The following is an 18,703-nucleotide window of genomic DNA, read 5'->3' as shown; positions in this document are numbered from 1 at the left end:
TAAAGTGCTCTTTAATACATGCACATCTCCAGCAGGAGGCGCTGTTTACAACGCTGCCCGCAGCATTAACGACGCTATTGAACTACGCGGAACCTGTTTTTACCTAACTGCATCCTCGGCGGAGCACCTACAGTATTTGGCCCAAATCAGGACAACATTTTCTTCCCTTTCACAGAGCCTTGTTAAAGCACTGCCAATTATGCATTGTTGGTACCGTGGGCACTCAGGCAAAATGCATTTTCCAGCTTATGATTCAGAAAGCCCAGACACAAATGCGGCACTAGCAGATGCAGTGTTGGTGTACTGGCCAAATTAAAAAGTCTAGCAACGATACCATGTGGAGCTAAAAGTATGAAATGTTCTGGAACATAAGGAAAAGGTGGATCCGTTCTCAGTCACGCATTCTCGGGTGGCCGCGTTGGTGTGCATTTTTGGGGGTGGGCGGGAGTTTTTTTGTGTGCTGCTCAGTGGGTGCTGTCTTGTGACTATCTGTATTAAAGGCTGACGAATGAGCTCTTTGTGTCCCCTGGTCTTCCCGTCTCTTAAGTGGCATTGCTGCTTGCTGTTACAGTATAGTGTTTGCTGTCTGTCTATCTTAAATAATGATGTTTTTGTACTCGGTTTGAGATGCTATTTGTGTGACTGGGCCATAGAAGAGTTTTTAATACAAAACAAACATCTGATTATAATTTGGGACAGTTGTTCAGGCATTCACTAATTCGAAGGAAACCTCTTTTAAGAATTGAGACCAGTACCCAGCTGGTACTGAAATAGTCCTCAGAGTTGTACGAATTTCTATGCCCTGTCGAGAATGCATATCCCTGCAGATGGGCTTAGGAGAGGCCCTTATACAAGTTTACCATGGTATTTTTGCATGCTATTTTTCACCATGCTTTTCCTATGGTTATTCTACATAGTTTACCTGAGTTTTGCCATGTTGTTGAATGTGCTTTACCAAAACTTCCCTGTGCTTTACAGTGCCTAGCAATGCATTACCATGCTTTCACTGTGCTCTATTACACTGCTATGCTTTTACTATGGAGAGCGTTTATCAGTGGGAATGCCACTTCATAGCGCTTACATAACTGGAGAACCTCTTGTTCAATTGTGATGAACACTGCCACAAGTTACTGAAAGCATCATTACTTTTTCTTTTTTTATATACGCATGCAATGTATATAGGTCAGTGTGATCTACCTTTTCATGATACAGATCTAATTGAATAATTACAGCCCTTGCAGGGGGATGCATGATACTAACATGCATGTTTTAGGTGATGAAAAGTAAAAACCAAGCTGAACTGCTTTCACATCATGACCAGGATTATTCAACACAGGCTTTCATCGGCTATTTAACCCTAGCATGTGTTGATTTTTTTTTTAAAAGACGCCATATGCTGCAAAACAGTTTTCAGCATTTTGAGTTTTGAAAGCGTTAGGCAGGCGCAGTGTTGGAAGAGCTGCGTCTTAAGGTAATACGCACTCTCCTAAATTTTTTAGCTTTACACTTTATGGATGGAGGACTTGGGTGACACTGACACTGGACTGCGAAGAGTTAAAAAAAAAAAAAAAACAACTTCGAGACCTTTCCAGTAAGAAAGCAGTAAATCAAATCAAATGAAACATATGGGAGTGATGTTAGAACAGGGGCGTGATGGGAGCCCACAGAATCATACTGTCCTTTTACACTACATGTACACTGGCCTGTTATGGACATGTCAAACATGTATAATGTTTCACAGTACAATCAGCCTTCCGGTGCATGATTTGATTGAGGTATTAAAAAATATATCAGCAGCTTTCTGTTATTTCTTCTGGTCAGTCATATACTCAGTTATGCTTTGCTGTAAAATGGATATTTGGGTTAGTACAGTATGCTTATCATAAAACAAAACACAAAGGCTAATAACTGCATTGGGAGGCTGCCTGCAATGCTACAAAGTACCCTGTGAAGAGTCATTTAATCTCAATCAATGTGTCATTTTGAGATCCAGCAGTTTTTGCAACGTCTTTTAAAAGATTTATTGATATTGTGGAAATCATTTCAGAAAAAAAAAAAAAAAAAAAAAAAAAAAAAAACTGCCCCCAGAGTTGATCACATCTGTTTTGGTGAAGAACAGAAATAATGTGTGGGTAACAAGCTGGAAGACGTTGCTGGTTCTGATGACAAGATTAACACACACATATTCTTATTACTTTAGTAAAGGTGAGGTGTTGCTTTAGAGTTTATATGTTAATTACAAACGTTATAGGGAGGTTGCTAATGTAATGACATTCTAAATCAAGAGAATAGCAATACTTATCAATTAGAGGCTTTGCGAAATGAAAGATGTCATTATGATGCCTTCATTAGGAAAATATAAATCCTCACATTGCAAGGCTTTGGCCTAAAGAGTAGTGGTGGGCAGCGATATGAAAATTGTTATCGATATCGTGCATGTATTTTGATATATATATATATATATAGCATCGATATTGATGTAAAAATACATGCACGATATCGATAACAATTCTCACATGAAATGGAAATTGCCCTGTTATTGTCCATGTGTGCACATCACGTCGTTCATTTACTGTAAGCAGCTTTTGTGTAAACTCCAATGCTTGTATGAGGCCTAGGCTCATTGACTCCTGCAGTGGGCTTCAATTCAGCTCCCTAGCTTATATAGATTTCTGTCAGCCCTTTGTATGTCAGTATACTGCATATAGCGTGTATAGTGTATATGGATGGAAAGGTTTATTCCAGCAATGGTAGAAACTCGTGGCTGTATTAGTTTTTTATTCAGTGAAGCTGCTGCAGGTTGTAAAGGTCAGGTACATGTTTTATACCTTTAAACAGGAACACAGTGTTTCTTTAGAAGAAAGGTCAGGAGGTACACTGCAGAAATACTGCCCTCTTTCATGCAAAAAAACATCTCAGATTGTACAAGTAATGCATACTTCAAGCATTTATTAACCATGGATTCATTAAAATGTATGCACACATAAATACTGTACATACTTGCGCGTGTGCAACTTCACCTGAAACGTGTGTTATTTACTAATGCCAACGAATTATACAGACTATTTTAAATGACCTGTACTATGAAACAGAGTTATAATACTATACATTCTAAAAACACAATTTAATTTGCATTTCCACTAATTAGTAGAGAGAGGTTGTTAATTAGGAGAACATGATTAACACCTGATGGCTCTTTGCATTTTTTGCTTGTTTTTCCTCCAGTAAAATGAGCAGTGCTGCTATGCTTGTTATATCAGAGCTGAATTAGTTCATTCTGCTTGGTGCATCAAGCAGAACGGGGCCAGCAGAGTTTCTGCACTCAGATTTACAAGGAAGATAACTGCTTGGAAAACTACCTGCACGAAACAATCAATAGTTCTATCTTCAGAGTCGAGGTCACTACTTTTGTACAAATATATACCAGTATATATATTTGTACAAAAGTAGTGACATAATAGAAGACAGGAATGTTGTTATGCAATGTAGAACTGTCCAGTTCGTAACGGAGGCTCTATCAAGATGAATCAGTAATGGTGCAGTTTGCTTAATGAAACTCCTGTGTAATCCAGGGCACTGGGGATAAGGGTAGAAGCACCAGAACCACAGGAACATTGCACAGTCGGCAGATCAGAAGCATTTTCACACAGCTGTAGGAAGCATTCAGACAGTTCTCAGGGAAAAATGAGTGTAAGATTTACAGATTACAGGTTTTTTTTATATTTAAATTTCTGCAGTGTTCAGTTAGTTTGAGGGATAGACAGCACTGCACAGAGTTAGGGTTGCCCACCCATTCTGGATAGATGTATCACTGGCTAGTCAATATTTTACGAGACCATATTTGGCTATACTCCAGTCTAATTAACTCCTATTTTTTTAAAGGAGAAAAACACCTGTTCATTTGACAAGTCTGTAAATGTTAAATGCATCTCAGTTAAATGTATTTTGATAATATTTAATTCTTACTTCACTTGGAGAATCTGCTGTGTATATTATGTGCAAGTCCAATACCACTCTATATGACAAACACGCTACAGTTTGAACTCTCAATTTGTGAGCTGACACAATCTTGGCTTCTGGCTTGACCCAGACCCAGCTGGAACTGATGCCTTGGCTGATCCATCATTTTCAGCCATTCAAGTCCTGACACTTAATTTATCAACTAAAAAAGAAATCAAATTAAAATACAGATTGGAAACAGACTGGGGGCAATTTTCCAGTCACATTGAGTGACCAATCAGGGCCATAGCTCTTTCATTGAGTGACCTATCAGGGCAGTAGCTCTTTTCGTTCAGGGCACTGGCATTCTTTCTGGAGGCGAGAGAGGAGAGAGGTCAAGGAGTACAATACAGAACAGACACAGCTATTTATATTGTTCTAGATTTCTAGATGTAATGGACATGTGACAGGGTCTGTATAGTGTATTAACATGCTTCAGGCTCTCTAGTTCCAGTACAGTGCTATTCACTCATTTGGCTGCAGGGGCTAGAGAGTAGAGAAGCTGTCCAGGTGACTTGCATACACCTAATTGAGCAATTCCCACAGGAAAGAATAATTAATTGCAGATGGCATTAATAGATCTTAGTTCTCTATTCTAATGCAATGCTTGTTATGTATTTGCCCTAATTAATTTATAATAATACTAATAATAGTCAGTTCACCTTTAAGGTGTTATTGTTTCCCATTGGCTCTAATTGGATTCTTCAGTATTTCTGTTAGGGCTAGCTTCACAGATACCAATTAGCACTGATTCTAGACTACCTACTACCTACTAACCTCCAGTAAGATAACATGAGGTAGTCAGTAAACCAGCTGGGAAAGGGCATTTAAATAATAATGCTACTAATAATGGGGCTTGTTTTGTTGTCACGTTTATTGTATCAGTCCAGATCAAGTTGGTTTCATATTCCAGAAGCTGTCTGACACGTCTCTTTTTCCTTTATTGACAGCCGTTTGATCATTGTGGATACTCAACACTCATCCCTCGAAAGCTCTCAGCTTCAAGTACATGGCATGATGGTTAACCTTGAGTAATAAAACAAAAGAAACTTAGTCCCGTAAGAAATAATTTAGAATGACGAAGACTTTCTTTTTTTTCAGATTTGATGATTAATTGGTTGAAGTTATCTGAATCGCACATAGCAAAATGATTCAACAAAACACAAGCAGATAATTCCTAGGCTGGCATATGGGAATGTTTCACATGGGAACCCTCTGACGTACCTTTATTCTAGTGGCTCATAACACAAGGCTCTTAGCCTTGCCAGCAATGATGCTAACCTTGGGGGATATTGAGAATTGGGATGTTTCTCAGCATTTCCATCTGTGGGACAAGCTGCTGTTGTAGTGTTTCGTAAAGATGTTTATAGAGGTCAATATTTGTTTATGCAATGAGTGTTGATCTAGAATCGCATACAGTGTTTCATATTCAATGGTGCTGCGCGAGTATATTTTGTTTTTAGATCTCATCTTGAAAACTATCCTTGCGTTCATTTAAATGCAACTACAGAATGACTGGTACGATCGCACTGTTCCAAATCACACCGCTTTGCTTAGCAGATGCAGAGCTTGATCTAATTCTCCACATTAATCTGTTAAATGCAGGTTCAAACATAAACGCTTGTTGTATAAACAGAACACTAGGCTACATTTACAACGGAAATAGAGGGAGCACGCTATGAATAGTCCAGGGAAAAAGAATCCTTTATTTTGACAAGGGTTTACAACAAACCTCCAAGTGCTGCTGCACCAGAGGTCCAGTGGAGGTCATGGTATGGTAATTAAGGAGGAAGTGTATTTCTGTCTCAGTAAAATGATGATTCTTTAATTCCCTTGAATTTCGCATATTTTGACCCATGTGACGATGCTAATCATACAGAACTGACACTAGCCAATCCCCACTAGGTGTTCCATACTTGGAACGTGCATTCCTAAAATCTGGAAAACTAGTGTGATGGTGGTAAGATGACATCAGAATTCTAGTAAAAGAGCGCTCCATTCTAGGTGCCAGAAATCACTGTACAGTGAACATACCCATTGAGTGCTGTGGTTATCACATTCATGAGGAAAGCCCTAACAAGCCACACCACCCCTTGAAGTAACCCATTGTATGGAGATCTATTTAATCCATACACACCGAACAAGGGTATGCTTTATTAGCTATGCTACAATTTACATTATTAGAGAACAGGAAGATATTTTAACTTGTGTTACTTATTTCTAAGCATGCAGCAGAGCATTCTCATATGAATCCTTCAGCGGATCAGCTCATCCCTCTGGGTGTGTCTGCAGTACCCCGGTGGTACTCTGCTGACTCCAGTGGAAAGTTCTGCTTTTCTGTTCTTACAATTGTATGACAGGTGCGGGCTGTTTTATTTTTGGTAACATTTGGAAATGTGTTCATTGAAGCAAGCCGTTCAAGAGAAACGTCATGGAAACCACAAAATAACTGGGGTTAAAACCTAGTGAAGATCATTTCTTTTTTGGGACCTTGAATTAGTTTAGTTTTCTAAAGCTGGTAATGAACTTCTTAACAAATGAGGGTCTGTGCCAAGCATAAAAATAGTGGACCTAAAAGAAAAGGAGTGCTTTTAACTCTTCAGTATCACTGGCATTGAACCAGCAGCAGAGACTTTACAGCATCCCTTCAGACACATGCAATACTCTCACAGCCATGAATGCATGTTTGCCCAAAGTGAATTAGTGTTTTACAAAAGCATGTGGTGCTCTGAAGTAATTTGGCTCATGACTATCAGTTAAACCTGATTGCTTAGAAAAGCGACTTAAGTACCTTCTAAAACTGGTATTTATTTCCATGTAATTTAACAGGTGAAATATGATGGCTTTCCATTGGGGTTTAAAGGAGTGCCAATCAAGGGTTTCAAATTCATTTTCTTACCTCCTATTAGCACTCACAACATTGTGATCATCCCTCTTTTTCTGGTGCTTAAGATCTTTTTCTGGTGCTGAATCTTCTGTGCCTCAGTAAGTACCATTCTTTACGGTACTGTTAATTGTTTCTGATGAGTGAGAAGAAAACAGATTTTAAGCCATACAACTCCTTCTGTGTATTTTTATGTGAAACTCATCTAGGTGTCTTTTTCTTCAGAGGTCCCTGGTTATTTTATATTTAAAGTGACATGGTCTTTAAACCCACGTCTTGACTAGTTGTAACAGGGCACACTGTGCACCTCCACCTTTAGAGAGGCTCTGCAGCTCAGGAGGTCGAAGCAAAAAATGTTTCAGGTTGTACTAGCCTTGGATAAAGGCGTCTGCCAAATACAAAATAAATAATTAATACATGCTTTGCCTTAGCCAGAACCAATAAATGATTGAGGCATTGCACATTATTCATGTGTACTAAAACAGCTTGTCTTTGGTGCTATTCATTATTGATCAGGTTTTTTTTTTTATGTTTCTTTCATACTGTATACCCGAGTGATAATCCCGGGAATATGCCACGCAAAGTGATGTGGAATTGTTTCTTAGGACGGGTGAATGCACAAACTGAAAAAAAAAAACTACCACCACTTATTTACCATCTTTTACTCACAGCATAGTGAGTCTCATGCTCGTGTGAGATTTACTGTGCTACCACGACTGTACCATGTTTATTTTCTTTTTCTTTTGCTTGACTACAGTTTTCTCTCCTTCCACCATAGTATGTACCACAGTACAATATACACTTAGAAGTGATGTGGTTTATGGAAAATATCTGTATTAAACAAAAGTGAAGCCTGGAACACATTCAATTATTCATTTAATATTTTCTTTTGGCATATTGAATGATTAAATAACCATCTATACCCCTTGATCATGTCTTTAAGTTATAAATGATCTTTATGTGAATGGAGAGCATGGGGTTTCGGGTGTTTCTCAAAGTAAGCTGTTGAATAAGAGCGCTATTATCTGTCTCAGACGAGGTATGGGCTGTGATTCTCAGCATGCATTTTTAAGTGAATTCCACTGGAAAATATGCAAAATTTCTTAGCCTCATCAGCTATCCACCGCTGACAGAACCATAGCAAGTAAAACTGATGTCTGTTGACATCTTATTTAGACACGACTGCTGTCTTTTAACCCCATGGAGATATGTGATGCCTACAGGCTGTCGCTGTTGACTGGCACCCAGGGCAAATCCATTTAAATCAGTTTAAACGCATGGGGCGAATGAAATGATCATTCTTTCTTTTTTTAGATTGTGTCATAATCCACGCTTCCTTGAGAATTTGTAATTGATGTCAAGTGCCTGCAAAATACCTACTAAAAATGTGGTATCGTAAAAAACAGATTACATAATCTCAGATGCAGACCTGAGACAACAGTGCTTCATCAAAGCGTAATCGCTTGTGCTGTACTGAAAACCAGCAGTGGATTGCTGCAGCTTGCAGAGGCAAAATAGCATCTTCCTAATCCTGCGGGAGAGCAAAGGCTGAACCAGAGCTCCCTGTGGCTCCCCAGTCAAGACTGTCAAGTTGGCACACATGATATTCAATGCATGACTCACCCTGCTCTCCAAACGCCAGTGCTTGTACTAGGCGAGCCCTAGGGTCTGCCTCGGATGAAGTTTTTAACATGAAAACATTGCTATTAATTTCTAACAGCTGTCCCTTGCATGCTGGAAGAGAGGGCACCTTTTAATAGTGCTGTATTGTGAAGCTGACCTCTTTGGTTGGGGTGCTATATCAGTGTTTCAGGTGCAAAACGAAGGAAGAAAATTGTTTTTGAATAACTGCTATATATATATATCTATTGCAATCAGGTTATTACAAACATCTCCTTAGAGTTTTTTTCATATTATCTTTAATTTAACTGTATTTTTGGAAAGTAGCATTCCAAGATGTCTCGAATTAGTTGTTTTTCTCCTTTCAGAAAATAGGAGTTAATCAAAGACAGAAGAACGTGCTTTGAAAATATGCCTCAATTTACGGTACTTAACACATTTTCCATTATATATTTTCTGCTGGGGATGAACAACCTTCAGCATTCTGTGAAATATTTTCTATTGTTTTTAAAAACTTTAGGAAAAACCTTTTATTTAGCAACGCATAGACAAGCCAGTTGAAAGCCCAATCGATAGCATAGCAGAGACAGAAATGAGACATTCTGTGAAAGAGACAACCAACCCTTTAACACATGCAGAGACAAACCTGAAAGAGTTAATCTGTATCGGGAGAACAGACTGTTTCCAAAATAGGAATGCCTTTCATCTGCATTGTACCAGACTGAACCTATTTTAAATTTGCAAAGACAAGACTGACCACTCAGAACCTGGTGTTTTAAAAAAGCACCTTAAATGGAGAAAGCATCATATAGTGTGTGGGCATTTCTAGAAGCTTACAAGTTCTGATGAGAATTATCCAAATGTGGAATAGGATCTGAAACAGAGCTGAGCACTCTGAGAGAGGGAGGGATGGAGTCAGAGAGAGGGTTGAAATGAGAGAGAGGGGTGAGCAAGAAGTGTGGAAAAGGAGAGGGAGAGAGAAAGAGGAAAAGGGAAGAGGGAGCGAGAGAGAGAGCACGCTAACTACGCAGCTGTTTTTCACTCAGTGTGAGAGGAGGTTTTTTTTAATCACAAAACGTAAAAGAAAAACAGCATTACAGCTAACTGACAAACAATATTCTTTTAACAGCACAAGCCAAGTGAAAATGCTGTCTGTTTTAACTGTACATTAATAAATAATTATACGTGGTAGGTATTATGGGATATATTTAAAATACAACCTTTATCTGAGTCCAAGGTGGCTGTAGGGAACTACTTTGTCAAGCGACTAAGGGCTTTTTTCATAGCCAGTAGATAAGCTTAATTCATTGATCTTTGGTGGTATTACTCTTTTGCTTTATTTTACTTTAAGTAAACTCTGAGGCTGGCGCTGAGCTACTGTAATTGCCGCAGAAATAATGTAGTACCAGTTGAGTACGGTTATCTAGCTTATTCATTTTCAGGTAGTGAGCCACAATCAGCAAATACCACAAAGTTTGGCTCCAAAGATGATGGAGTCTATGAAAAAAAGCTGATCTTAAGATCTCTCACAGGACGTGAGCTGTATTTAAAATATGTAAAACCCTGTGGGTAAATATAAATATAGAGAGACAGTGCTTTTGGGTTATCCTTATGTTGCTGTTCTTTTCGCTAACTAAATGGCTAGCAAAAAGCTTACTGTCTTAGCTGAGAAGAATATTTATGATGGGGGCTTTGATATACTGAACACTTAAAATACAATGATTTATCTCCTGGAAGCTAGAATAATTATCATTCTCTCCTCTGCTCCTCGCCAGCAGGAATAGTTATTGCTTAGAACTTTATTTGTGATGTAATTATCACTGGGTGCTGCCAGGACCGGTGAGTGATGAACAGTTATAGCAGCAGGAAATGTTGCCTTCCTTTTAGCATATTACATTTATAAGGATTTATAAGCATGTAAAACCTGCTTAAATAAAATAGACTATCTGGTTTACTGCCTAAATAAAATAGACTATCTGGTTTACTGCCTGACCACTTCATTAGGACTGATACCCTCAGTAGTTTCTGGTTGGGCCAACGTTTGTCCCGATGATAGCCTGGCACGACGTGGCATATAATCTGCATAGTACTGAAAGGTACTACTGAATAGATTAAGTACTGCATAGTACTTAATCTATTCAGTCATTCGTATTTCAGACTTGACCATCTCTGGGATGGAAAGAAGGCTTCCATTGCATAGCAGTTTGATCCAATCCCGGTTTTTGCTATGAGTTTAATAAGAGACACCTCAGCTTGTTACCTGTAAACTGTTTCTAATCAAGCTCCTATTAAAACCTGGAATGGGTGAAACTGCTGTGCTGGGTGATGCCAAATCCAATTAGGTAGACAGGTCCTTATTTTAGAGCTATTTTAGGAACAAACAAGTTCTCTGTATTAATGTTTTGCAATCGAATTAAGCAGCGTCATGATCTTAACACTGTTTACTAGTAATAAATAAAAACAAGATGCTTTTCTTTTTTTTTTTTTTTTTAATTCCCTGGCTTCTTGGAAAGTATTTCCAAACTAGAAAACAAGAAAAGTGTGATAGAGCAGAAATATTAACTCAGGGAAGGTTGTGGAAGATTGTCAATCAGGATGTTTGAAAGCATGTCTATAGCCTGTATTTTTGTCTGCTTTTAAACCCTATTTTCCTGTAATATATTGGGAATACAATAATAAGCAGGAGAGCTTTTAGTGTGCGGTAGTGAGCTTGTGGGAGTACAAACTTTAAACTCCATGGGAAATTGGGATTAATTGGACTACATAAAACAATTATTTGTAAATGTTGTTAGCACAATCAGTTTCCTTACTAGCACACATTTAACATGCTGTGTGACTTCAGTAGACCTTGACAGTACAGACTTGTAACTCACACAGTACTGTTCTTCTCCCTCTCCTGTTTAGTTGATCAGTGGTGGTACTCTCGTTAGTGCTGAGGCAGTATGGGATCACGTCACCATGGTCGACCGGGAGCTGGCATTTAAAGCAGGAGACGTTATCAAGGTCCTTGATGCATCCAATAAGGACTGGTGGTGGGGACAGATAGACGACGAGGAAGGATGGTTTCCTGCCAGCTTTGTGAGGGTAAGTTTAGTCAAAATGCCATGCACTGTAGTAGTTCTGCTGCTGCCATTTCGTTCTTTCTTTCAGACAATGGTTTCAGACAGTCACATTGCCCCGTGAAAAGCTTAACCCTTTCAAAGCCATTCTTTTGACCCGTTCTCACCGTCAATCCATCGTCATTAAAAAAAGAAAACCTCACACACACAATCATCTTTCATGGAAGACTACTGAAAAAATGTTGTTTGTTTCTTTTTAAAGGTTGAATCCTCCCCTCCTCATCCACAAACAAAATCGAATTTCTATGTCAACCCGTTAGCAGCCTCGAGATATCAAAATACAACTTCCAAGGTGCGTTATCTAGAGAGTATCCTCATCCCTGACCCTTGAGGGGCGTGCAGATTCAAAAGCCATTTTACTGAGTTGTAGTTTGTTCACCTGTTATTGAGATTTAATCACTGCCATGAGCATCCTGGGTCCACAAAACCATGTGACGTTGTGCCCTTCCAACTTAAGGTGCAGTACCGTACAGTACAGGAGCAGGATTGAAAGGGCAAAGTCTCAGGTGATCTTATGGAATGGGGAAGCACAGGCAGACACCGTCCAAGCAATACTGATCATCCTACCACTCTCAAAGCCAACTGGGACATTTAAAGAGGAAACAAAATCTACAGAATTCAAAACTCACACTGAACTTTTGAATTAGTTTAAACACCAGCAGATTCTCAATCCTGGTCGTATTGGGATAATTAAAACAGAGCCCTTTGTATACCAGGGTTGTGAAAATCAGACAGCTGACATGTACGGCTCTCTAGTGTATTTCTGACTGTAAAAGAAAAATGTGTATATGTACACAGTCCGGTTGTACTGATTTAGATGATGGAGGTATTCTATTCACTTGAGTAGATCCCAGAATACAATGAAAAGAGGTAAAAGAATGACATTAAAATGGCGTTTGAAGCTATATACCCCTAGAGCGGTTACAAACCAGGCCCATAATGTAAATTCCAGATGGCTGTAGTGCTCGTTTTGGTACTGTGGCAGAAAATTGATTTCAAGCCGTACAATGGAAAAGAAAAGCATGCTCTTTCCAATGTCAACCTGCACCTTTGCACCCATAGCTACTTGGTCATGGCACATCATTCAAATCGATCTAAAACCATCAATGACTCCTCTGATTTTAATGTCTCATTATATGGAATTGATAACTGGTCCGTGCTCCTGTTGAAGCTAATGCTTGGCTAGTGCAGTGCTGTGATTTGTGGTGTCCTTGGTGATGTTGATGTGTATTCTTGGCCAAGTTTTATGATTTTAATTTGTTATCTAGGACTGCTGTCCTTTTTTGCAGGTCTAGGGGTCTGATTTTCAAATCTTCATTGATAAAACTCTAAAACTAAAAGCAAGTCACATTTCACAATGTGACATGACTTCCCTGAGCAAAACTGAGCTTTAATGTAGGTTGAAATGCAAAAGCATTGGAAATTGATACAAATGGAGGAATCTAGATCTACTTACCAAGTTTTGAAAATCCGTCCTTTAATCTTTTTGGCTGTATCTTTTGCAACGCACGTTGACCTGCTTGTTTATAATTTGTAGTTTGAGCTTATTCTCATGTCGGGACCTGCTGACCTGAAGTTGAATATGCTAATATTAATCATTGGACATCCTGTCCATAAATTTCACACCCCAAGAGATAAGCTTCCAGGGTGATACATTTTCATACCTTCAGTATATGCTAATTACATCACTTTTCTGTTTTTGTATTCCCAGCTACTGTACATGCAGGAGAAAAAAAAAAAAGCAATCAAGTATTGAAATTTCTTACAGTAATGTCCAACAATTTAATAAAGTGGTGCTTGGACAGCGTGACATCAATCTGAAGGCTGTGATATCTTCTGCTTTCAGTCACATCAAATGCATTCTGGGTACCATCAACAGAAAGCAGACGTCACTGTGTCCCTGTTTGCCAGCCACTGTTTATTGTTCACGTACAAGCAATGGGGTTGAGTCGTTTTGGTCTCACTGTCGTGGCAATGCTACATTGACAGTGAGGTTAAGTGCTTCAGGAAGCACTGGAGCTCAATGCAAGTGCTTCCAGACCAGCTGCTGGGTGAAGTGCAATCATTTTAATCCAGATATCCACCTGGATGCAGGTGGAGAGCATGTAGAGCAGGGCTTTTAACTGAGATATGGAAAAGGCCTATTGGATTAGTTCAGTGTTCAGGTCACAGTCTTCAGATTAATGATGACCTTGTTTTCATAACCGCTCCTCGGTTTTTACCACAAGCAAGCTTATGGCTCGAGGATAGTTGGCAGGAACAGATCAGGTACGGTAGATAGTAGAGAGTTCCTCTTGACATTTTTTTTAAATGTTTTACTCCCTCCCGTTAACACGATTAACAGTCCAGCACACTCGATCTGGGAGTGTCTCCACACTGAGTAGATATACCTAGTGATTTCCATCCTGCTACAATGAAAATACATTCCCTCAAGGCAAGGGAACATCAGGGCACTGAGGTGCCCTTCGCAGAAGGTGAAAGAGGGGATGAGTAATTATCAGAGCCCATGCATTTTGGAAAATGCTTTAGGAATGGCAATGTAAAAAAAGCATGCTTTGAAATGGCGTTTTCATGAAACCACCAGGGAAAATTCTCAAGCAGGGAAAGTTATTTTAGGCAGAATTAGTGAATTGTGAAGAGCGAAGTGCCTTGCTGGGTTCAGTCTCATCCTCTCGGTATGTCACAGGGAGTGTCAGGGTGTCTTCTTCTCAAGACAGTGGGCTAGAAATGGAAGCTGAGGACATCATTGTGGTAACATAACCAATGTGTTATACCCCATTCTCAACTTCTTTCTTGCACTTAAATAAGCCTTTTTTTTCTTTTTTATTGTGAATAAAAAATAAATGCACATTGAAATTCAATTATGCAGTTATGTTTCATAACATAGTCCGCTTATCGAACCATTTATATAAAAAGCAGGCTTATTTATTTATTTATTTACTATTTTGATTAAGTCTTTCATGCTTTACGGTCCAGCGTGTCTGGATTTTGTTAACTTTTTAAGTGTCATTGTCTAATTCCGCATTTCATTCATTTATTTTATTTTACTACTCTTCCAAAGTGCTAGAACAAGGCCCTCAAGCAAAACACAGAAAGTACTTTTTTCAGATAAACAATACATGAAGTGACATGCTTTTTACAGGACATTTAAGTAACTTGCATCCCTTGTAACTTGGAGACTGGAAAGGCATGCAGCATTAGTGGATACGCTGATGCAGAGATATAAAGGAGGCTTCAAGGTTTCCCTTGTTTTGTCCTTGAAATTACAGAACATCCTGTGGAATATGTTTGTTCTTCCCGTTCATATTTTATTTATCTCAAATCAATATTCTGCTGTGTGGGTTTTTTTTTTCATCTCTATAAACCCCACAACAGATTCAGCTGCATTTTGAGAGTATTTAGTACATAGGTTTGACTTAATTCACAAAAACAGTATCCCCCTGAAGGTTACATTAAACAAGTGGGCAAGATACAGCACTTTGTGTCTTTTCTTTAACTTTAAAAGGAAGGAATAAACTGAAACGAAACAAGTTGGTGTTACTCGAATGCCGAATAAGTGAGAAAACAACAGATATTATTATTATTATTATTATTATTATGCAACTTTAGTCTCCCTGCCCCCCTTTGTTGTGTGTCTGTTTAAACTCTAAAACTCTTTGGCAGTCTGCCCTGCATTGCCATCACTCTCTTGCAGACTCAGTCAAGGAATATTTAGCAAACTGACGCTCTTCATCTTCATTTCTTTGCATGGAAACAGCGCTGCAGAAGCGTATCTGAACGACCCTTCAGAGTAACACATCATTACCTCTTTAGTATTGCTTCTGATAAATGGAGCTGGGGGGATGTACAAAACTAGTTCTACAAATGTCATCTGGATATTAAGACAACCATCTCAATTGTATGTTTCTGATTCCTTCAGTGCGATTGCCCCCTGTACTGGATTGGGCTCTTGAAAGCCGCTAGCTAATGCATACAGGCATAAATCTGCACTCACTTTTGCCGATGTACAACTGTCACTAGGGGATTGGCCAGTTGATGGCATTTCACCGCTCTTGCAAAAACCGGTTGGAGGTTAAATGCATGCTATAACCTGCCCTTTATTGCTGTTTTTTATTTGAAGGCGGTACTTGAATTACTGTTGCACTGTACAGTAACATGTCTTTTGATTATCTAACATGATATGATTTTGGATGAATGATTTAATAAAACAAAGAAAAAAAAAACTGAATAATAAATTACATGAATGAATGGAGTAAAGGTAAGTAAACTATAAGCCGTACAGGAAAGGCTCCAGGTGTTAAGATATTTAAGGCTGCACAGTTGTTGTCCACCTTGGTCGCCAGCAGGTACATGAAGGATTCCTTAACTTTATTTATTTTTTTATCAAGTTGTCTTTAGCCGCGACTCTTGATTCCCATACTAACCATTTGTGGATGTCTCCAGCTATGGGTAAACCAGGAAGATGGTGTGGATGCTGTAGAGGGGACCAGCGAGGTCCAGAATGGCCACCTGGACCCCAGCAACGACTGCCTCTGCCTTGGCAGGCCGCTGCAGAACAGGGACCAGATGAGGGCCAATGTGATCAATGAGATCATGAGCACGGAGAGGCACTACATCAAACACCTGAAGGACATCTGTGAGGTGAGCTGAGAAACTGAGCGCTTGCATCGTTCTTCAAACAACTGCAGTTCTAAGGGATGGCAAGGTTTCTTGTGTGGTATTACTGACATACATTGGTAAGCATTTGATATCCACCACCTTACCACACCATGCTTGCTTTGAAACCTGTTTGAAAACTAAAAGTTTTTGAGCAAGCGTACATATACAAAACGTGCTTGAATAGCATTATTTATTTATTTATTTATTTAGTTTTAGTAAAATGTCATCTGTATAAAACATAACTGCCAACTGAAATCTCTATGTTTAAAATCTAAAGTATACCAATAATTACAATGTCTTAGTAAGCAGGAAAGTGTTGTCATAGACTCGTTTCTTATCATCAGTTTCCAAATAGGGCCATTTTCATGTTTCATTAACAAGAACAAAGCGGTAGAATTATCCACTCAGCCATGTTGCACTCAGATGTTGTGAGCGTTCAGTGTCAGGGACTATGCTTTGATTGGAATATATTTGTTGTGCTTATTAGGTAGCAGATGTCAGGCACAGCAAATTCTGCATTATTGTAAAACAAAATAAAAAAAGTGTATTTTGTTTTAGGAATGATTTCCACTGCAGAGCATTAAAAGTAAAGAAGCACCTTCTGTGTTTGGAACAGACAGCACTGTGGCCATTGTGGATTTGGATTTATAACCGTGCAAAACAGTGTCCCAGCAATCTAAAGGATACTAACAAAGAGCAGCTTTGAAGCAGGTGCCAGTAAGGAATACAGAGTCTACTGTTTTGTAATCCTGTGCTTTAACCACCTGCTGTATATAATGCAGGCTGCTTTAAAGTTGATTCAGATCCTTAGTTGTGAAGCTAGGAAGGTGACCTTAGTTGGCGTGGTACTGTCTGTTTGGGGAAAAAGTGGCGTGGGACTCAGAGGGATGAGGCAGGTCAGCCCAGAGTAGAACCATCCCATCGTGTCTACCTCCTCACTAGTGTGCAGGGCATAGTATCAGTAAAGTGGCTGCCATTTAAGTTCTTCCAAGTTCTGTCTCTCTCTTCCCTTCTCTCTCTTAGGCTCTCTTAGGCTAGTACCTAGTTTTTTTAGTTATATGACTTAATTTTGACAAAAGAATATTCCAGTACTGAAAGGGTTAATATCTTTAACTTTAAATAAATCGGTTGATTCAAATCTGTTATTCAGCAAGCACTGGAGATTACGACAGTGAAGCAGAATTTCTCAAAGTGTGGGCTGTATTTGACACTCATCTAAAGCGCAGAATGAGGATGCAACAGACATTGTGAGTCATCTTCCACACTCTGTTAAAACTCCCTTTTTACTGCAGTTCAAGTGATTGCTAAAATGGTGCTTCTGTTAATGAAATTGAATCTGGTAAATTCTCCAGCAAGAAGTCATTAAAAGATGAATTATGGAAGTTTGCATCTTTTTTCTTAACGGTTCCTGCAACAATAACGAATATCCGCAGCAGTGCTGTAGTTTCACAGTCTGATCTGAGAACGGCTTTGGTGTCTTCACAGGGTTACCTAAAGCAGTGCCGAAAGCGAAGAGACATGTTCAGCGACGATCAGCTAAAAGTGATCTTCGGGAATATCGAAGACATTTACAGATTTCAGATGGGCTTTGTACGGGATCTGGAGAAGCAGTACAACACTGAGGAGCCTCATCTTAGCGAAATCGGCCCTTGCTTTCTAGAACATGTACGTAAATACTGTATGACTTGGTAATGCAGCATTGTCAGCCTTAAATATCTCAGAGGACCACAGCCATAGCTTTCCAGGCTAAATTCAATTAAAATAGTAGTTTGGAGCATTTGTGGAAAATACAAAATAATGCAATACATGATGAGCAATTTTGCAAAGATTTAATTAATATTTAATTGGTGATGCATCAGTTAAATTAAAAATAAAACATAAACCGAAAAGCTTATTGCATGAATTATTTTCAGCTAAAAAGTGAATGATATTGATCCTTTAAATGTGTCACAAGTATAACGTTGCACAACTGCAGAGTCATATTAGGTACAAACCCAACTCCTATTAATGTTTCAAGGAAATCTGCTGAATGGAAGTAGGTTGGGCAATCATTTGCCATGATAATAGCTGCATATAGGGAATTGCATTGTTATGTTTTTGTATTACTGTAGTTTTGGGTTAAATTTGTATTTAAAAAAAAAAAAATCAAATTAAGTGCTGTTGTTGTTTGTTGTCTGCCCTCCCCCAAGCAGTCACATAATCAGAAAGACAAAACAAAAAGGAAATACTTTTTTTTTTCTTTCTTCAAGCTCAGGCTGTTTTTAACCACATAGATTAGAACTGTCAACACCCTTATTGATTTAGAAAGAGGGGGTGTGATCCTTTTGAGGGCTGTTAAAGGTCTTGAGAGGTGACCTCTGTGTGAATGGTCTTGATGGAACCGGACAGAATAATCAGCTCACTGTTCCTAATTTTCTGAATC

At 38.9% G+C, this 18,703-nt stretch overlaps 1 protein-coding gene across 6 annotated transcripts in view; it reads left to right on the top strand.

Moving 5' to 3' along the window:
* The window catches only part of LOC121318912 (rho guanine nucleotide exchange factor 9), an 83,236-nt gene that overhangs the window by 41,653 nt on the left and 22,880 nt on the right, over nt 1-18,703 (top strand). For 5 of the 6 annotated variants that reach the window (XM_041256111.1, XM_041256113.1, XM_041256116.1 and 2 more), the window contains 4 exons: nt 11,408-11,587; nt 11,825-11,914; nt 16,066-16,263; nt 17,767-17,946. In XM_041256111.1, coding sequence (XP_041112045.1) covers nt 11,408-11,587; nt 11,825-11,914; nt 16,066-16,263; nt 17,767-17,946 — 648 coding nt within the window. The remainder of the gene's footprint in view (nt 1-11,407; nt 11,588-11,824; nt 11,915-16,065; nt 16,264-17,766; nt 17,947-18,703) is intronic. The other variant, XM_041256112.1, reaches the window with a different exon arrangement.

Source organism: Polyodon spathula, chromosome 7, assembly GCF_017654505.1.
Source record: "Polyodon spathula isolate WHYD16114869_AA chromosome 7, ASM1765450v1, whole genome shotgun sequence".
Lineage (NCBI taxonomy): Eukaryota > Metazoa > Chordata > Actinopteri > Acipenseriformes > Polyodontidae > Polyodon > Polyodon spathula.
The sequence above is the reverse complement of the archived record's forward strand: the minus strand, read 5'-3'. Positions and strand labels throughout refer to the sequence as shown.